Source organism: Nycticebus coucang, chromosome 10 (assembly GCF_027406575.1).
Source record: "Nycticebus coucang isolate mNycCou1 chromosome 10, mNycCou1.pri, whole genome shotgun sequence".
Taxonomy (NCBI): Eukaryota; Metazoa; Chordata; class Mammalia; order Primates; family Lorisidae; genus Nycticebus; species Nycticebus coucang.
Window position 1 is genome coordinate 56551642 of NC_069789.1, and position 21945 is coordinate 56573586.

General features: G+C 38.4%; 1 protein-coding gene and 1 pseudogene across 2 annotated transcripts in view; both read left to right on the forward strand.

The window, feature by feature from the left end:
* NUCKS1 (nuclear casein kinase and cyclin dependent kinase substrate 1) overlaps positions 1–20637 on the forward strand; it is a 36721-nt gene extending 16084 nt beyond the window's left edge. The window contains exons 2-7 of one of the 2 annotated variants that reach the window (XM_053604410.1): positions 2486–2535; positions 5119–5224; positions 9809–9864; positions 12634–12786; positions 13905–14054; positions 15249–20637. In XM_053604410.1, the coding sequence (XP_053460385.1) occupies positions 2486–2535; positions 5119–5224; positions 9809–9864; positions 12634–12786; positions 13905–14054; positions 15249–15448 (715 nt within the window). In that variant the 3' untranslated portion in view covers positions 15449–20637. The remainder of the gene's footprint in view (positions 1–2485; positions 2536–5118; positions 5225–9808; positions 9865–12633; positions 12787–13904; positions 14055–15248) is intronic. The other variant, XM_053604412.1, reaches the window with a different exon arrangement.
* On the forward strand, positions 606–722 carry LOC128597947 (uncharacterized; annotated as a pseudogene).
* Positions 20638–21945: the final 1308 nt, after the last annotated feature.

The window sequence follows — 21945 nt, forward strand, 5'->3', positions numbered from 1 at the left end:
ATAGTTTGATGAAAAGAAAAACAGAAGGCAAAACTCCTTGAGTCCTTTTTTCGCCTCTAAAGCTGAGTGTGGCTATATCTACACATAAACCCCAAGCTTTTTTTCCCCTAGAATTCACCCTCACCCGTTATCATTTTTGCATTCTGAACTCAATTGGTATCTTAATCAATACAATCAGGGATATCCCTCTGCTCAGATTTAAGTGTAGTTAGTGGCATAAATTTCCCTTAATCCTGTAAATTCACTTGTATCTATTTAGACTTACAGTTAATAATGATTTATTTATTTTTTTTTTTTGTCTAAGGCTCTTTTGCAAGCTAGGCTCTTTGGGTACTAACATGGAAGCTTTATATCTATACTTTATGTTGAAGTGTTGCTACTTCATGATGTAGCAACAAAAATAATTTTATGTTTGGGGGTCACCATAGCATGAGGAACTGTATAAAGGGTCACAGAATTAGGAAGGTTGAGAACCACTGTTCTAGAGAAATATTAAACTTTTAGCATACAAAATGGGAAACTATAAATTAGGATTTGTCTAAGATGTTAAAAGATGCCTTATTTGGTAGGAAATACTTAAAATTATTTTTGAGTCAAGTAGATAACTGTGTAAATTCTTGTTGGTCTGATTTTATAATAGTCAAGACAGGCTAAACATTCACTTCGTTAAGACCATGTGTGTGTCCCCAAACCCTAGGCTGCTTTTATAAATGGTGATAAACCAGATCTGAAAAGAAAAAAGCAGGGGGGAAAGTATTGTTTTAAAAAAGTGAAATATGGGCGGTGCCTGTGGCTCAAAGTAGGGCTCCGGCCCCATATACCAGGGATGGTGGGTTCAATCCCATCACCAGCCAAAACTTCACAAAAAAAAAAAAAGTGAAATAGATACATAAATTTGTGAGGATTTTTGTGCTTTAGTTAGGGGGCATGGGTGTTTGTTTGTTGTTGTTTTTTTTTTTTTTTTTGAGACAGAGTCTCACTCTGTTGCCCAAGCCAAGGCATCAGTCCAGCTCATGGCAACCTCAAACTCCTGGGTTTAAGCGACCCTCCTGCCTCAGCCTCCCCGTAAGCTGAGATTATAGGCACCCATCACAACACCCAGCTAGTTTTTCTATTTTTTTGTTGTTGTTGCAGTTTGGCCGGGGCTGGGTTTGAACCCGCCACCCTCGGCATATGGGGCTGGCACCCTACTCACTGAGCCACAGGCGCCGCCCCATAGTTTTTCTATTTTTAGTAGAGATATGAGGTCTCACTCTTCCCTCAGGCTGGTCTTAAACTCCTGAGCTCAAGGGCTCCTATTGCCTTGGCCTCCCAAAGTGCTAGGATTACAGGCATGAGCCATCAGGCCTGGCCATGACTTGCATAGTTTTTTTAATTATATAAGTTTAATAAAAAGGATCTGTTGACTGGGCCTATCTGAATTTTTTTTCCTTTCCCTAATACGTAAGGCTTAATTTATTGTTACCATAATTTTTATGCATTATAATGTGACTGTTATGTCTAAAAGTTGCTTTTGCTTTTGCAAGCTTGGTAGTGGCCTTGTTTATCAAGCATACATGTTTTATATGTATAGCAGTAAAAATAAAATAACATTTACAATTTTGGTTTATGAATGTGATGCCTCTGTATAATAAACATGTAGGTATGTGGTAATTTGGCCCGTTTTGCTGTTCTATGTTTGTATGCTGTGTGAAGAGGGAGATTGTTTTGTGGGGAAGGGCGGTATTTGAGCCACTACTGAGATAACCAATATGGAGCAGTATGAGAAATGTAATTTTAAATACTTTTGGTTTAAATTGTACTTCCTTGTAACAAAATGTGAAATATTTTGGCTGAAGTGGAGGCTGTTAAATAATTTTCAAAGAGCTAGTTCAGTTCTGTTTATGGTATAGAAATATATGTTCTGATGTCTTAGAAAAGTCGTACATTTTGGCCAGGCACGGTAGCTCACACAATCCTGGCACTCTGAGAGGCCAAGGTGGGTGGATCTCCTGAGCTCAGGAGTTCAAGACCAACCTGAGCAAGAGCAAGACCCTGTCTCTACTAAAAATAGAAAAACTGGCTCAGTGCCCATAGCATGGTGGTTATGTCCCCAGCCACATCCACCAAGGCTGGCAGGTTTGAGCCTGGCCCAGGCCAGCTAAACAATGACGACAACTGTAACAAAAAAATAGGCAGGTGTTATGGCGGGTGCCTGTAGTCCCAGCTACTTGGGAGGCTGAGGCAAGAGATTGATTAAGCCCAAGAGTTTGAGGTTGCTGTGAGCTGTGATGCCACTGCACTCTACCGAGGGTTATATAGTGAGACTCTGCCTCAAAAAATAAAAAACCTGAGGCAAGAGGATCTCTTGAGCCCAAGAGTTTGAGGTTGCTGTGAGCTATAACGTGAAAGCACTCTACCTAGGGCAACAGAGTAAGACTGTCTCAAAAAAAAAAAAAAGGTCTTATACTTTAATAATATTAATTAGAGTTTCTTCTTTCCACAGAAACAGGAAGGTTGTTGATTATTCACAGTTTCAAGAATCTGATGATGCAGGTAAGTTTTGTGGTTTTGACAAATTGTACGTTTGACTGGTGGAGGTTCGCCAGCATACATCTTTTTATCATACATCTGGAATAAGTTATTTATAAAATATTCATCCAAATTATGTTATGATCTGTGTCAACCAAAGCAAAAGTTGAACTTATATGGATTTTTAATTTTTCCTTAGTAAATCATTGATAATAAACACTTGAGTTTTTTCTAACCTTGTTTTAGAGTCCAGAGTTTAAATGTTCATTGAGTTTGATACAGTTTGTTTTCTACTTAAAATAGCTCCTGCTGTTATCACAATAAAACTTATACCTTGTATTACTGTGTATTTGAGAGTTTTGCATAATAAAACAAGGAAGATGAGAGTCTTGTTTTGTGAAACAACTTTGATTTGTGAACTGATTCATCATAGGATGAGTGGTAAATGTTAAATCATAGCCATAAAGTGTTGTTTTAGAGTTGGCTCCTAATCTTATTATTTTCCAAATGCATTTACTATTCTTTTTTTCTTACTAATTTAACTTTATAAAGATAAGATGTGTCCTTTGGGAAAAATTAATAAAATGCAGAAAGATATAAAGAAAAGTAAAAAAAGTAATATGTAATCTTCCCTCCCAGAGATAATACTAACATTTATTAAATCCTTGCTGCATGCTAATAATTGCTCTAAATGTTTGTATTCGATATTTATTTCTTAGAAAAATACTGTTAATGTAGGGTATATTATTATTATTCCCATTTTACAGTTAAAGAAACTGAGGCAGAGATTACGCTCAAACTCCCTTAGCCAGCAAGTAGCTTTTACCTTTTGTTCATTCTTAGTTTTTTATCTTTTATTTCCTTTTAAAAATATAGTCGAGGTCCTGCTAGGATTGGGATTCTGTTCCCATAGGACCCCTCCTTAAGAATATCCTTCTTACGTAATTATGTTACTAAAAGTTACTTGGGGCTGGCATGCCTGTAATCCTAGCACTCTGGGAGGCCGAGGAGGGTGGATTGCTTAAACTTAGGAGTTCAAAACCAGTCTGAGCAAAAGAGTGAGACCCCCATCTCTACTAAAAATAGAAAAACTGAGGTAAGAGGATCGCTTGAGCCCAGGAATTTGAGGTTGCTGTGAGCTCTAACACCAAGGCACTCTACCGAGGGCAGAAAAGTGAGACTTTGTCTAAAAATATATATATATGTATATTAAAAGTTACTTGAAAATTCCTATTAATGATATAATGTTACATAATGGAATTTATAACATATCCAACCATTTAATGATTACTGAAGCTCCAGACTACTTCGAGCCTCTCATCATACACACACACACTAAAGACTTTTGTAAATAATTGCCTTTTTAGGTAAGTCATTTTCTTTAGTTTTAGAGAGTTTTTGAAATTGAAACCATTTTCTTCAAGGGCCAGAGTGTGTTCTATTTAATACTTTAGTTTAAAAGTAATAGGTAGACTCAGTGTCTATAGCTCAAGTGGCTAAGGCGCCAGCCACATACACCAGAGCTGGTGGGTTCAAATCTGGCCCAGGCCTGCCAAACAACAATGACGACTGCAACCAAAAAAAAAATAAAATAAAATAGCTGGGCATTGTGGCAGGCACCTGTAGTCCCAGCTACTTGGGAGGCTGAGGCAAGAGAATCGTTTAATTCCAGGAGTTGGAAGTTGCTGTGAGCTGTGATGCTATGACACTCTATCCAGGGCGATAGCTTGAGGATCTGTCTCAAAAAAAAAAAATAAAAGTGATTGGTAACAGTAATTGTGTATAATTAAAGGTTCTTTACCTTATAAAATGCTTGTAATACAACTATTACTATAATAATTTTCAAATAAATATGAAGATGCAGAAATATGAAAAAATCTTTTATCAGTCAAAATGGTAAGATATAAAATGATAAGAGATATTTAGGTTCGGCGACCATCGCTCAGTGGTTAGGGTGCCCACAACATAGACCAGAGCTGGCGGGTTCAAACCCAGCCTGGGCCTGCTAAACAACAATGACAACTGCAACAAAAAAATAGCCAGGTGTTGTGGTGGACACCTGTAGTCCCAGCTACTTGGGAGGCTGAGGCAAGAGAATTGCTTGAGTTTGAGGTTGCTGTGAGCTGTGATGCCATGGTACTCTACCCAGAGCAACAGCTTGAGACTGTCTCAAAAAAAAAAAAAAAAGAAGTTAGTTAGGAATTCCTGCCTCTCTTGCTACAGTGTGAGAGGCCAGACACAGTGGCTAATGCCTATAATCCCAACACTCGGGAGTCCAAGGCAGGCAGATTGCCTGCGCCCACAGGTTCGAGACCAGCCTGAGCCAGAGTGAGACCCTGTCTCTAAAAAATAGCAGGGCGTTGTGGCAGGCACCTATAGTCCCAGCTACTTGGGAGGCTGAGGCAAGAGGATCATTTGAACCCAAGAGTTTGAGGTTGCTGAGCTAAGATACCAAGGTACTCTACCAATGGTAACCAAGTGAGACTCTGTCTCAAAAAAAAAAAAAGCATGAGAGATAATCATGTCAGTAAATATAGTGGTATACAGTAAATACATTTTTGACAAGTTAAAAGTATGGTTAATTGAATTTGAAAATATTCTGTTTAGATGAAGATTATGGAAGAGATTCGGGCCCTCCTGCTAAGAAAATTCGATCATCTCCCCGAGAAGCTAAAAATAAGAGGCGATCTGGGAAGAATTCACAAGAAGATAGGTAAGTGGCATTGTCTTTCTGTTCCTGCTTACACTGTCACCACTCTGAGAAGAGGGCAGCGTCTGGTCTCTGAGTTGGTGGAATCTTCATATACTTTTCCAGAAAGTATTGAGGGTCCACTTAATGTTTAGCCTATTTCATATTATCTCAGGCTGTGTTTAAGTATGCAATTTGTTATGTAAGGTTAGGATTGATGAGTCATGTGTCCCATTCAGTCACATGTCAATAGGAGAATTATAACTAAAGCTTATAGAATCTTTAAGTTGTATAGCCTGCTGAGTTTTACTGTATCATAATCAATTTTTCTTTGTTTCTTTTCCCTTAAATTTACAAACTTCATGTGAGTAATAATTTTACCTCTAATTTACCTCATAATACCAGGATATTGTAACTTTTGCATCTTGTTTTTTAAAGGTATACACACATATTTTCACATTCAGTATAGGGTAAGTTAAGACCTCCTTGATGATGATGATAGTGGCTATCATTTATGAATGTTATGTGCCAGTCTCTCTTATGTGTTTTACATATAGTATCATTTAATTCTCACAATTCATCTATTAGGGTAAATAATATTAACTTAGAAAAATTCAGTGATTTAACCAAGGGTTTGTTCATTTACCCAACAAATGAAGAAATAGGTTTTGAGTTTTAAAATCATGTCTGTTGGACTCCAAAGTCCATTGTTTCAATTTAATTTGATTTAATTTTTTGATTTAATTTTGAGACAAGATCTTGCTGTGTACCCCAAGCTGGTCTTGAACTCCTGGGTTCAAACAATCCTCCTGTCTCAGCCTCCCTAGTAGCTGGGATTACAGATGTGCACCACTGTGCCCAACTCCCAAACTCCAATATTTAACTATTAAGCTATACCACTTCCAAATAATACTGTTATGAAAGAGCAGTCCAAAGAAATGAAGTGATATTTCTCACTAGTTCTTCTAAGACCTTTGGAGCACTGAAATCACTATTATCACTATTCAACATGCATTTGCCTCGTGGTTTTCTTTATTTCACAGGGCGTTTGTTTGTTTTAGATAGAGTCTCACTCTGTTGCATCAGCCTAGCTCCCAGCAACCTCTATAACTCCTGGGTTCAAGCAGTCTTCCTGCCTCAGCCTCCCAAGTAGCTGGGACTACTGGTAGAAACAGGGTTTCACTCTTGCTCAGGCTGCTCTTGAACTCCTGAGCTCAAGTGATCCTCCATCTTGATTCCCAGAGTGCTAGGATTACAGGCATGAGCCATCGTGCCCGGCTACCTAGTATTTTTTGTTTGCTTATATTACTAACCTCTAATATTTGCTTTGCTGGAGAATTTTAGAAACATGCTTTTGAAAAAAAATAATACAAAATTATGCTGTTGGAAAACAAGTCTTCTAGAGTTTCATAGCATATCCCTAAAACAGTTTTATATAGCAGCACCAGTACAGAACTATTGCTCATTACATTCCATTATTTTATTTCTCCTAGGAATAAGCTGCTTCATGGAATATCTTTTTTAATATGCCTCATCAATGTAATTAATATCTAGCCTAAATCTTTTGATTTTATTATTCTAAGTATCAAGAATGATTAAGATAGGGGCACCTGTAGCTAATGGTTAGGACGCTGGCCACATAACACTGGGACTGGTGGGTTTGAACCCAGCCTGGGCTTGCTAAACAAACAAAAATAGCAGGGTGTTGTGGCAGGTGCCTGTAGTCCCAGCTACTAGGGAGGCTGAGGCAAGAGAATTGCTTGAGCCCAGGAGTTTGAGGTTGCTGTAAGCTATGACGCTACGGCATTCTACCCAGGGCGACAGCTTGAAGCTCTGCCTCAAAAAGAAAAAGAAAAATTAGCTGGGCATTGTACTGGGCACCTGTGGTCCCATCTACTCGGGAAGCTGAGGCAGGAGGGTTATTGTGAGCTAGGTCAAAGCCAGGGCACTCTAGCCTGGACAACAAAGTGAGACTCTGTCTCGAAAAAAGGAAGGGGCCAGGTGCAGTGGCTCATGCCTATAATCCTAGCACTCTGGGAGGCTGAGGCTGAGGATTGCCTGAGCTCAAGAATTTGAGAACAGCCTGAATAGGAGTGAGACCCATCTCTACTAAAAATGTGAAAACTAGCCAGGCATTGTGACCTGTGCCTATAATCCCAGCAACTCAGGAGGCTGAGAGAAGAGGATCACTTGAGCCCAAGAGTTTGAGGTTTCTGTGCACTGACGCTACGGCACTCTATCCAGAGTGAGACCATGTTTCAAAAAAAAAAAAAAAAAGTCTACTTTTCATTGACTAAAGCTTTCTTCTTAGCCAAGTGATCTTGAGCTCACTTTTATTTTCTCCGTGGTACAAGGCAACAGTCCTATTCAGTGCTTTTCATGCAAAGAAATATTTAAAACAAAAATTATTAAAATAATTAAAATGATGGGCGGCGCCTGTGGCTCAAGGAGTAGGGCACCGGTCCCATATGCCAGAGGTGGCGGGTTCAAACCCAGCCGCGGCCAAAAACCACAAAAAAAAAATAATAATAATAATTAAATTGACTTATTTTCATTTTGTTTTAAATACATTTTTAAGCATATTGTAACTTGTATAACTGAACTCCCAATTCCCTCTCATAATTTTAGGTATTGTAGGTGTTTGTATTATGTCTAGTGATAGTGATATTTCTTTGCCTAATTTGTCACGTCAACACATTGTTAATTTATTTTCAGTATTTTTGTGTTCTATTTCTGTTCATAGAGGAGTTTTGTTTTGTTTTGTTTTTTTGAGACAGAGTCCATTTTGTTGCCTGGGCTAGAGTGCCATGGCATCAAGCCTAGCTGACAGCGACCTCAATGTCCTGGCTTCAAGTGATCTTCCTGCCTCAGCCTCCTGAGTAACTAGGACTACAGGTGCCACAATGCCTGGCTAATTTTTTTTTTTTTTTTCTATTTTTAGTGAAGATGCAATCTCGCTCTTACTCAGGCTTGTCTCAAACCCCTGTGCGCAAGTAGTCCTCCTACCTCAGCCTACCCGAATTTTAGGGTTTTAAAGTTTTGTTTTTTTTTTCAAGACAAGGTCTTGTTCTGTCACACAGGCCTAGAGTGCACGGTGTAATCACCGCTTACCGAAGCCTTAAATACCTGGGCTCAAGCAATCCTGCCTCAACCTCCTGAGTAGCTGGGACTACTGGTGTGCCACTATACCTAGATAATTATTTTATTTTTTGTAGAGATGGGGGTAGAGAGTGTCTCACTATTTTGCCCAGGCTGGTCTCGAATTCCTGGCCTCAAGTGATTTTCCTCCCTCAGCTCCCCAAAGTTCTGGGATTAAAGGCATTAGCCACTACATCGGGCCCACCCTAGCTCACAGCAACCTCAAACTCCTGGGCTCAAGTGATTCTCTTGCCTTAGCCTCCTGAGTAGCCGGGACTCAAAGCGCCCACCACAATGCCTGGCTATTTATTTATTTATTTTTTTTTTAGAGACAGGGTCTTGCTCTGCCTCAAGCTGGTCTCTAACTTATGAGCTCAGTCAGTCCACCCACTTTAGCCTCCCAGAGTGTTACCATTACAGGCAGGAGCCACTGCACCCGGCCTATATATATACCACATTTTGTTTATCCATTCTCTGTCAGTGGGCATTTGGGTTGCTTCCACCTCTTGACTATTTTGAATAAAGCTGCTATGAATATGAGTGTGGAAATATCTTTTCAAGATCCTGCCTTCAGTTTTTTGGCATATGCCCAGAAGTAGGACTATCATATCATAGTTCTATTTTTAATTTTTTGAGGAAGCGCCATACTGTTTTTCATAGTGATTACATCATTTTATGGTCTCATCAGCAGTGCTCAAGAGTTCCAATTTCAAAGCAGTGTATTTTTGTCTTGCATTCATTTGACGACTAATGACGTTGAATACTTGTTCACATGTAAAAACAGATCTCTATTTTATAAGGTGTCTGTTCTGATCTTTTGTCAATTTTTCTAATGGCTTGTTTGGAAGAGCTCTTTATGCATTCTAGTACGAGGTCTTTATTGGTTATATTTGTTCCAGGTATCTTCTCCTACTCTGGTGTCCTGACTTGGGATCACAAAGCTTTCCGTTGGCCATGCAGAGAGGGCCCACAAGGCTAGGTTGTCCAATGCGACTCCATCCTCCTCATCCAAGATATTTTTTTGGTTTTGGAGGCAGAGAATCACTTTGTGTCACAGAGTGCTATGGCGTCATAGCTCACAGCAACCTCAAACTCTTGGATTCAAGTGATCCCCTTGTCTCACCCTCCCAATTAGCTGGGACTACAGGCACCCGCCACAAAGGATATATATTTTTTGATTATGTATATGAGCCAGACCTTATCCATAGGTGAGAAATTTTCAGCCTATGTTGAGAGACCTTTTCCTTTGGGTCTTTGGAAGCAGTGTTTTCCAAAATTTCCAAAATCGTGCTTATTTACCAGCATCCCTGTAAAGTGGGGGAGTTATGGAAGCAGTTTTACTCCTTGGTGTCTGTGTGAACATTTTATATATAAAGAAGGCATTTTCCAATTCTTCCCAAGTCAGAAATCTGTGTTCACTTAGATTTCGATCGAAGACTTTTAAGCACTTTTTCCCCCTTTTGTTTATAGTGAGGACTCAGAAGAGAAAGATGTGAAGACCAAGAAGGATGATTCTCATTCAGCAGGTAGTAAACTATTTTTAATGTTGCAGCTATACTTCTGTTCATTTATTTATTCATCAGACATACTAACAAATGATTTTATGTGCCAGGCGCTATTGCAAATCCAGGATTACAAAGATGTGTCTATCTTCAAAGAACAAATAATGATTTTTCAAAGCTTGGTGGCTTATTACAGTCATCTAAGAAGCTTTTATAAAATGTGTATTCTTTGATGACTTGGGATACAGGAAAAAAAGAAAATAAATAAAATGTGTAATCTGAGTCCCATCTCCACATTTCTGTTTTTTTTTTTTTTTTATTGTTGGGGATTCATTGAGGGTACAATAAGATAGGTTACACTGATTGCAATTGTTAGGTAAAGTCCCTCTTGCAATCATTTTTTGCCCCCATAAAGTGTGACACACACCAAGGCCCCACCCCCTCCCTCCGTCCCTCTTTCTGCTTTTCCTCCCCCCCATCCATCTCCACATTTCTGATTCAGTAGACTTAGTTTGACATTGGTGCTTTGTTTTTTTTTTAAAAAGACATCAAACTAAATAGAATAATACATTTATAATATTCAGTATAATAAAGGTATTAAAAGGGGATAGTGATTGATTATGGGTTGAAAAGCAAACAAAGTTTAGTTTTATTCCTACTCTTTTTAGCTAAGATATAGTCTTTTGAAGCAGTGGCCGTTAGAAAAATCTTTTTTGTAAGAATTTTAGCTTTAAAGAGTTAGTATGAATTAATGAGGAATTTCTATACCAAATGTTCGATCCTGATGACTTGCTGTTGGTATTTATATGACTTTTCTAAGAATTGACAGTTTTGTTCCTTATTACTTCCAGCCACTTTAGTTTTAACCTACATTCCCTTTCTACTATCTTTCTGTATCTCTGTTTGAATGAGAGTGCTGTTTAAGAAGTAAATTCAGTATCCTGAGCTATTTCGCTTTCCCTTTCTATTTAAGTATGTTATCTGGCTGCCTAAGTTGAAAAGAAATCAGATTAACCTTTTGCGTTACCTACTGATCTTATAATGATAAAAATAGACACTTTCATTCATTTGCCCTATAAATTTCAGTTTGAATCTCTTATATTTGTTAGTTTATTGAGCACTTAAAAATGAAAACCTGTAGTAGTTAGAACCCACAGCTTCTACCAGGTGGGTTTAGTTTGGGGTCTGCCAAGGTCCACATTATTCCCTATTTGTCTCTTGATGAGGTTTGTGGAAGTGAAAGTGATAGCTTGAACACTGACCATGGTAAGGCATATAGGACTAATAGTGTTTTCAGAAGAATGACAGCTAAACTTTAACAGAAGCTGGGCATGGTGACTCACACCTGTAATCCTAGAGCTCCTGGAGGCTGAGGCATATGGATGGCTTGAGCTCAGGAGTTAGACCAGCCTGAGCAAATGCAAGACCCCATCTCTACTAAAAATAGAAAAACTAGCTGTACCATGTGGTAGGCTCCTATAGTCCAAGCTACTCAGGAGGCTGAGGCAAGAAGATTGCTTGAACCGGGCGTTGTGGCAGGAACCTGTAGTCCCAGCTACTTAGGAGGCTTGAGGCAAGAGAATCACCTAAGCCCAAGAGCTGGAGGTTGCTGTGAGCTGTGATGCCATGGCACTCTACTGAGGGCAATAAAGTGAGACTCTATCTCTAAAAAAGAAGAAGAAGAAGATTGCTTGAGCCCAAGAGTTTGAGTTTGCTGTGAGCCAAAACACCACAGCACTCTACCCAGGGCAACAGAGTGGAAAAAAATAAAGAAAGAAGGGCGGCGCCTGTGGCTCAAGGAGTAGGGTGCTGGTCCCATATGCTGGAGGTGGCGGGTTCAAACCCAGCCCTGGCCAAAAACCACAAAAAAAAAAAAAAAAAAGAAAGAAAGAAAAATAGACTTTAACAGAATAAGGGAACCTAAAAGTCCAAGAAAAGATCTCTGTAGGTAGAGAGTAATACAAATACATTTTTTTTTTTTGAGACAGAGTTTTACTCCGTTGCCCAGGCTGTAGTGCCATGGCATCAGCCTAACTCACAGCAACCTCAAACTCTTGGGTTCACGTAATCTCCCGCCTTGGCCTCCCCGAGTACTAGGATTACAGGTGTGAGCCTCTGTGCCTGGCAGTGTATCTTGGCTTAGACCCAATAGGCTGGCAGCCTTCTCTTTAACATTTAATTACAAACACACTGTTTATTGAAAAGATTTCTAATTAATAGATTGTATGTAAAAGCAAAATTTTAGAGTCTTGTCCAAAGGTCTTTAGCTAATTGATCTAAATATGTATTTGAAGATTCCTTCAATCCCATCTAAATTCAGTTGTTTACTACCCATTTATTATGAAGGGTAATAGACATTATTTTAGGGTATATGTGTTTTATATTTTAGAATAAAGATCATTGGAAGACATTCTTCCCTTCCGACTTACTATACTAACTTTAGCTTCTAAAAACAATAAACAGATTGAATGTAATTGAGAATTTTAGGACAAAGCAATAACTTTAAAGTATATTATAGGAAGCACGTGATCACACTTTAATTCAGCTTTGTGCTTTAAACTATATGCTAAAGTTATTTTACATGTCATAGTGGGTAGTCTTCTTCAAACTCACTTTTTATGAATTTTAGCTCCCATTTATATATTTTATAGAAATTTTTAAGGATAGCATTTTCCCTTTTAGAATTAAATCTACAGGTTTATCCTGTATTGGCCACTGTGGTGGCTTTTTTATAGTCAGCTGTCAAATATAACATTCTTTAATCATTGTATCATGATGACTTTGATATTATAGAGGACAGTGATGATGAAAAAGAAGATCATAAAAATGTGCGCCAGCAACGGCAGGCAGCATCCAAAGCAGCTTCTAAACAGAGAGAGATGCTCATGGAAGATGTGGGCAGTGAGGAGGAACAAGAAGAAGAGGATGAGGCACCATTCCAGGAAAGTACGTGAAGTTGGCTTGTGCACTTTAGTTGTTTGCTTGTGATTGTAGTTTGTGACCCTGATTATTTTGGCTTTTTCTGCAATGCTAACTGTTAAAACCATTCCTTACAGTAGGTGGATGGATAACTCCCTATTAAAAGAAATGCCTGTGTTTATTAATTTTTTAAAGTGCAGAGAGATTCTGGTTAGGCACTATAGCTCACCTGTAATTCTAGCACTCTGGGAGGCCGAGGAGAGTGGATCACCTGAGCTCACAGGTTCAATACCAGCCGAGCAAGAACGAGACCCCGTCTCTAAAAAAGAAAAAAAAAAAATAGCTGGGCGTTGTGGCGGGCTCCTGTAGTCCCAGCTACTTGGGACACTAAGGCAAGAGAATCGCTTAAGCCCAAAGTTTGAGGTTACTGTAAGCTGTGACACTACGGTACTCTACGGAGGGCAACAAAGTGAGACTCTGTCGCCAGAAAAAAAAAGTTCAGAGATTCTTATGATTATCCACTATTTGTAATGGTTGCATTCTTTATTTAATGATGTTTGTGTTCAATCATTGAATAAACATGTATTAAATAGCAGTTAGGTTGGATGCTATGATTGACATTTGCATTTTGGCCTGGTGGCCTGGTTGTAGACCTCCTCCCCCCACAAAAATGTTGATAATAGGATTCAGGTATTTCACAGGTTATTCAGATTAGTTAATTATTATCTTTGTAATTGGACCAAAACACCAGGCTAGTACAGTTTTCCTTTTTTTTTTTTTTTTACTTGTTGCAGCCTAAGTGTATGTGGCTAATGCTGTAACCACTGTGCTACAGGCGCCGAGCCCGGTTCAGTTTTCATTTCCCTAATCTCAGCCAGTAGTACTACTACATAGGAATGCTGGAACTACCAAAAGTCGTTTGATCATTTCAGTTTTCTTCAAACCAGTCAGTCATGTAGCTTTCATGTGAGGTGCGTGCTGAATCCATTTTACAGATGAGGCCAATGGTAGTATAGCTACAAATACAATCCAAGAGTGTTTGACTCCCAAATCCCATCCTCCAGTCTTCTTAGCACTTTCTTCCTTTGTTCACTTAGAAGGATGTGTACATTAAGTTGGACGTTGAAATTCTTCTTTCCTCTCAGAAGATTCCGGTAGTGATGAAGATTTCCTAATGGAAGACGATGATGATAGTGACTATGGCAGTTCAAAAAAGAAAAACAAAAAGATGGTTAAGAAGTCAAAACCTGAGAGAAAAGAAAAGAAAATGCCCAAACCCAGGCTAAAGGCTACAGGTAAATTCAGCACAACTGAAATTAAAAATGTTGAGAACCAATACTTTTCCCTACAGAAATTTTTTTTTTTTTTTTTTTTTTTTTTTCAGTTTTTGGCCGGGGCTGGGTTTGAACCCACCACCTCCGGTATATGGGACTGGCACCCTACTCCTTGGAGCCACAGGTGCCGTTCCCTACAGAAATTCTTTATGACGTCTTGGCATTGGCTTGACATTTAACCAGAATGTAAAAAATGTGAAGGGATCTTGTCTTCCATATCTGAAGTATCACTTACTTATTAATAGGAACTCTAGTTCCTTCGAGAGTCTGGTGTGCTTAACTCTTTTTAAACTATTGCCATACATAAGCAAGATTCAGGGATGACCGTTTTGTTTCAGGCACAATGATAGATACTGTATCAGCATAGCTGTTACTGCCTTTTTTCCCTCACATATGTCGCAGTCCCATTAGCTAGCAAAGACTTGAAACTGAAAATGTACAAACCTGTGGTAATATACTTCAATTCTGTGTTCTGATCTCTACCCCGTCCTCTGTGCTGTCCTCTATGTACTTGATGAGATGAGTTCATTTCCTCTGGTTTCTGCCACGTATTCTCCTAGTTGGAGCTAGTTTGTTACTTAAATCAAAAATTGATTTGCTTCTTACACAAGTGATTTTATTCTGGCAAAGAAAACTAGTGATTTTTAAACTTGTGCTTATTACTTCTTACTGTTGGGAATGATGGAACTATCAAATTATTTGGTGGCTTCAATTTCTACTCAGATTAAGGGCTTATCATTCCTTCTTTTTTACCTCCTTTTTAAAAATAAATAACTTTATCTTTTAGATAAGTTGAGTTTTCTTTTAGATTCACAAAATCTAAAAGTTATTTATCTTTAAAAATTAAAAATTAATGTACATTTTCTGTAGCATCTTGTTCTTCATTATAAGTGTTACTCAGCTAATATAACGTTAGAGTATTGGTAAAACCTGATAGGAAACTACTACAACATATTGCAGTAATTTATCATGACCAGTTCAGACATTCAGATATATTTATCTGGGGATATATGTGGACCCTCGTGCCCACTTTGACTGTTAGTATGTTGAGATGTTGTCTTTACAGATTTTATTCTTCCAGATTATTTTGTTTTATAGCTGATTTTTATTAAAGACATTTTTTTCTCCCTCTCCAAATCTCTATTTCCCTTTCAGTGACACCAAGTCCAGTGAAAGGCAAAGGGAAAGTGGGTCGCCCCACAGCTTCAAAGGCATCAAAGGAAAAGACTCCTTCTCCCAAAGAAGATGATGAGGAACCGGAAAGCCCTCCAGAAAAGAAAACATCTGCAAGCCCCCCACCTGAGAAGTCTGGGGATGAAGGGTCTGAAGATGAAGCCCAGTCTGGGGAGGATTAAAAGTGATGATGGTTTGGGGAAAGATTTTATTAAAAAAAAGGAAAAAAAAAAAGAAAAAAGAGGGAGAAAAAAAGAACCTACTTACGATAGAACATGGTTTTGGCTATGGCTTGACTCGTGGGCTTTCATTGCTTTTTTTCATTTGTTAAAAGTAACATTTTCTCTCTCGCTTGCTTTCTCTCTCTTTTTTAAAGAGAACCATTGTATGTTTAAGTTACCTTTTTGTCTGTTGGTCTCTTTGCCGCCACCATCCCTTTCCCAATGAAAGCCATGTCAAATTAATCACTGGATTAACTGCTTCATCTTTTAATTTTAATGGAAGGTATACCACAATTGTAAAGCAATAAGATTTGAGGTGAACTCTATGGAAACTGCTTTTTGCTAAATGATAGCAAGTTGAATAGTAATCCAAAAATGTAGAAAGGTTTTGATTGCTTCTTTCTCTACCTGGACTTTTAAAAATTAATTGTCATCTAATATTGAGTTTATATGTCTAAGTACACAAGTATAAATGTCTAAAAAATTTCACGACTTTAAACTTCCACTGATGAAGCAGGTAGGAGATAAAAGATGAATTCTGAATTGTTACTAAAAGTACTCATATTTTTTACCTTGAGGGGAGGGTGGGAAATGGGGTTACGTGACCTTATTTGAGGGTGTGAGTTTCTTTTTTTATTTCATCATTTGTTATCTCAAAGAGACTCGGAGCCAGTGATCCTTTTATTCTCCAACAGTCTTTAAGGAGCTTAAAAACAAAAAACAAACAAAAAAACGCAGGGGGCCGCCAAAACCGAAATCACTCTTGATTTCATATTTCTTTCTCTGATGGTTCATGTTTTAAAAATACATATGTATCCTGGTTTTTAATTTTTTTGATAAAATTTTACCAAGGATCCCTCCAAAATAAAACCATCCTAGAATTTAATTGGCAAGATCAATCTACACACCGCAATGGATTTTTTTCTCAAACTAACAATGTTTAGGTTTTAAGCAAATAAAGTTCCAGTTAATGTGAAACTCAGTCACAAGGAGTTGAGATTTTTCCTTTATGATAAAAGAATTGAGATTCTTTTATGCTATAGATGCGTGTTCAGATTCCAAGAACCATGCTCTGCCTTTATTCAGGGATAGAACGTTTTCCTTTCTATATTCTAATCTTCCCATTTCTTTGTAGAAACACAGTAGGAAGTACATCTTTCCCCTTCCTGCTGCTACGTAGGACACCACTGCGCACTCTACCCCCAGTGCCTGCCAGCTCTACTGTAGGACACTATTTTCCTGGCTCTCATTCTTCACTTCCCATCCTGTCCTTCACTGGGAGTATGTTAAGTGCTGCTCCCATACTAGTTTGCTCTTGTTTTAGTTGTTCCCAACTCCCTGCTTACTGCTCATGTTGCTTAAAGCAGGAGACTGGGACTCAGCAGGACTAGAGAATTCATGCATTTTAGAGGCCTGTGTGCAGTTGATAACAGACATCTTACTTGCCTTATGAAAGCAGTCAGGAGATAGATCTGTAGGCTCGAACCTCTGCATCCTGACACCAGGAGATAATGGGAGCAAGGTTCTAGGGTTCTAGTATGCTCATAAATTGAAAAATTAGTGAAATTTAACTTATGCCTTTTTCCTGCCTTTTAATCTAGATTTACATCCTTAACATCCTACTTCATGAGTTTTTTTCTGCCTTTTAAGGAACAACTTATTTTTCTTAGACAACATGGTTTCCTTGCAAGTGTTGCTAGGACTAAAGATTGTTTAGGGAATATTTCTACTCTTGATTTTTAAGACACTTTAAGGAACATTCTTACTGAATTTTTAAACACCCTGTGGCAGAGTCATTTCACTGTTGCACTGTGTGTTAAAGCATGAATAAGGAGTTTTTAGAACTTGGCCAAAAAGACAGGGCTTGAACATAAGTAGCAACTGGATTCTCTTTCATAATGGTTAAATTCATAGTTGTGAACTTTGTAATAAGGGTGTTAAAGATTAATCTATTTGCTCAAGTGGGGTTTTTCAGGTATCCATTTTTAACAAAAGATTTAAGTTCATATAGTAAAAGACCTATCAGTGTTTCCACCATGCACTTCTATTTTTTAGGAGTTTATAATTTTGTCTTACATTCCTAGTAACATTTGGGCTTTTCTTAGGTTATATTTCATGAAGATTGGGGAAGGGAGACTTAAAACTTCAGTCAGTCTCAAGTTTTTTCGTGTAACATTAATCGGCACTAACACCTCTGTGATATATGCACTTCTTTGAAAGGTCATCATGTCTTGTAGATTACTTGCGTGCATTTAATTGAGTTTCTTGTTTAGGGTCCCTTTTAAAATTCATTAGATTGAAGTATGTATTCTGTATTTCTAATAGACTAGATAGGAGGATCAGAATAACCTTTGTTTTCTCCGCTTTTTATTGATTTAAAACACTCTAATCTTCCCTACAAATCATGCATGCAAGTAGGTGGATGGTTGTGATGACTCAAACTGGAAACAGGTGCTCAATAGTCAGGCTTGATAGTGATGTCAGGACAGATTAGGAGCTGCAAGCCAATAGTGACTGGCCATTGGCACCACCTTTGACTAAACTTGCTCTTTTTTTCTAGCGTGCCTATGGTGAAATGGCAATAGCGTTCACTGTCTTATTTTGCAGTGCTCAGGAAGTGGGACGTTAACTTTGAAGGTGCTTGTTTGTGTTATTTGAATTCTCTACTTTGGCTCTGCTAGGTTTACCTCTACAACATAGATTTCGGCAGTTATGCTGAATGACACTACAGCCTAAAACTTAAGTTTGCTTTACCAGACACCTCCCTGCCCCCCCCCCCCAGCTAGACATGGCTAGTTGACAAATTACTTAATCTGTCAGCTTGTTGCTGCTGTTAGTCCTCCACCTCAAATCAGAGTCAGTGGAGTGGGCCCAAAGAATACATTTTCATTTCAGTAAACGTAGGTCAGTTTCTCCTGCTTTCTCAAACATCTCCCCCTTGATAGTTCCACTCCATACTGATTCCATAAGGGAAAATAAGGGTGTTTCTTCCTTTAGGGGGGTAATGAGTGGAAATATTTTAATATTGAGGAATAGTAGTTGATTTCCCTTGAAGGAGCTTGGATGATGTTTTTTTGTTTTCACAATAACTGGTTTGCCCCAGTTCAACCCTCCATTTAATGCTTATTCTTGGTACTGGTTCAAATAGCATTTTCTTACAGACAACAAATCAAGAATGGAATTGGAGGTTATGCTCCAGTGAAGTTTGTGACACTTGTGAATATGGTCAGTGAGACTGAACTTGACACATTTTCTTAATTGTTCATTTCGTATCCATGAACATTCAAGTAACAAGTGGATTTTAGAGTACTGTTTGGGGACGGGGATAGTACTTTTTGTTAAACAGTTTAGGAGTTGTTCTGAGAGTGTTAGAAAGGCAAGGGCAGAATTTAATACCAGGAGCAACGGGGAAAGCGTTACAAAAGGTCATGTGGCCATTGTTGCTGTTTTGAAGAATGAGGGCCAGTTTTGAACAGTTATTTCTTTGCTTGTGTCACCAACAACTGCGCTGAAAAGAAAAAAACTAACCTTAGAAGTTAGGAAAGGAAGAAACCTGACCTCTGGTTTTAATGGCATTTAGGCTGATACAGTACACATTTCTTGCTGCAAGATAGGGAAAATGTAACAAGCTGATTGCTCTCGAGGTTAGAAAATTGTCCATTTCTCTGTGGATGAATTCGAGTTTACTTGAAAATAGAGAATTGGCTTATTATTTGAATATTGGGACATCAAGCTATTTACAGTGAAGTTTCAGTTTCAACTCATTTTCTCTTTGTCTTGGATGAACTCAATACAACATGATTCCTTTTGAATCCTGAATCCATAAGTTACGTTTTTTTTTCAAAGCCTAATTCACAAAATTCGCAGTGGTGCTGACTGTGTAATAACCACTATTGGGAAAAATCCCGTAAACCTGCCTGTTGCCATGCCAGTGGAGTGACTGAACTGGTGACATCTGTTTGAGCATGCTTTGTGTGGCTGGTAGGATGCCACAGTGTGCATACACTTTGTACATCAGGGGTGAAGGGAGGGTTTTCTAGATTATTGGGGGAGGGTAAAATTGGGATTTTTTTTTTTGTTGTTGTTCCTTTTTTGATGGGTGTGGGGGTATAGTACTCAGCTTATGCCCTAAAATAACATGTATAAAAACCCCTGAATATTGTGTGCGTGTGTGTGTGAGTGTGTGTTTGTATACGTCTGGCAATTAAACCTTTGTCTTCTGGAACTTAGTGAATTCTTTTCTTTTTTTCCTCCAGAAGTATTTGTTACAAGATTTGTAAATAAGAGCTCTACTTAGTTTGTTTACCATGAACGTGTTGCAGCAAACCTTATACACCTAATCCCTGCAAGATTTACAGAAAGACTTTAAGACTTGCCAGGTTAAGCAACAGCCAGGTTCTCAGTAATTGTTTGCCTTGATTTATCTTTTATTTTGCCAGCTCTAAAATTCCCAGTCTTCCTTGAATTTCATTCTTGATCTTTTATATTCTGAGCAGGAAGGGTAAAAGAGAGGAACCTGCTTCCATGTATTAGTTCATAGGCTAAGACCGGGGCATCTCTTTCTTCATCCTGCAATGTTGCTAGATACATGATCAGACACCAGAGGGTTGGGCATCCTTGCAATACCTTAACAGTGCTGAAACCTGCAGCATGGTACTAAGGAAGTTAAAGTTTGAATGTAACCACTTTATTTAAAAGGTTTTTTTCTTTAATTTAAATAAGATGGGGTTGAAGTGAACATGATTTTGTTGACCATGTTCGTGAATTATAGATGCAACATGCATTGGTAGAATCGTGTGATGGTCTTTTGTGATACATAATTTTTACATATCCCAGTCTCTGTATGTATCTGCATAGACAAAGAAAAAAACTCCTGCTTTGCTTTCATTGAAGGGTTTCCAGGACTGCGTGTCTGCTCCTGAGCTCTGTTTTAAGTATGTGTATCCTTTGCTTGTATTTTGTATTAAAAAAATAAGAAAAAGAACCCTTTATCGTTGAGCATGTTGGCATTGTCCCCTTTATTTTTTTCTCTTTTTGGGACATATGAAGCAAGTAATTCTTTTTCTGTATCTTTTTTCTTTTGTAAACCTTTTTTTTTGTTTTGTTTTGTTTTGTTTAAAATGGCTTTATAAAAGGGCTTTTATAACCCAGATGTGTGCTCTGTGTACTTCTTGTAATACTTTAAGGCAAATATACTGACTTATACAGCTGATTACCTTTGCCCATCAGCTCCCAGTCCAGCCTGACTTTGGGGGGAACATACTTCCCAAATAAATTATTTAAAAACTTCAACAGTGACTGTCCCTGTTGTTGGTTAAAAAAAAAAAGTGTGTCTTGTCTCAAAAGTTAATTCTTCAGAACATGGAATCAAGAGCTTATAGATTCACTGGGTTTTAAGGAAGCAGTGGACTGGGTGCCAGAGGTTTCCAAATTAACATTTTTCCTCATGTGCATGTAAGAGGTTATGCAAATATTGTGGAGGGCAAAGTTCGTTTCAGCCATACATAGTCATATATACAGTCATATGATGAAAGTATTTATATTCACAAAACATTTGCATTCAATTTCAAATACCCGTAAGAACTACAACAAACCATCTTACAATTTTGAATTAAATGTTACTTCTTACATGGGGAACATGGTATGAAATCCCTCTTTAGAACTGAGCTGATATTGTAGTTGTTTGGGCTTTTTTCCTTTTTAACTTTTCTCCTTATTTACATACTTGCTTACTCAAATATTGTAATTGACATGAAGACACACCTTGACTTTGAAATTAAATGCTTTGTGTTAGTGACTAGCAAACTTCATATTTATTTCTTAATAGTTGTCTCAGGTCAAAGGTGACTGGAAAAAATGTAGAGTGCAGTGGCATCACAGCTCACAGCAACCTCAAACTGTTGGGCATAAGCAATCATCTTGCCTCAGCCTCCCAAAGTAGCTGGGACTACAGGCGCCCAGCACAATGCCCAGCTATTTTCTTGTTGCATTTGTCATTGTTTTAGCTAGCCCGGGCTGGGCTCAAACCCGTCAGCCTCAGTGCATGTGGCTGGTGCCATAACCACTGTGCTACAGGCGCCAAGCCAACATACCAAATCTTGTTTCATGACTCCTATCCGTGAGTTAGTATACAGTACTACACCGTAGTGGTACACTGCTAATTACCTCATTTAATTTTCCCAACAACTGTGAGATAGGCAAGATGTTTGTTCCTCCAATATTATAGAAGATAACCTGGTTCAAGTAGGATGAGGTTTGATGTGGCACTGACCTGGCTAGTGTGTAGTATAGCAGGGTTTGGATCAGGTCACTGTACTTTTAAGTTGTCACAGCTGTCGGTTCTAACGTCGGCTCCCATTATCTTGGATAAATGGATGGATCCCTTGAGCCTTCTTCCCGGTATGGAGGTTTTGAACTTGTTGCTGTTCTTTAGCATCTCCAAGTAGCAGAGGTACTTG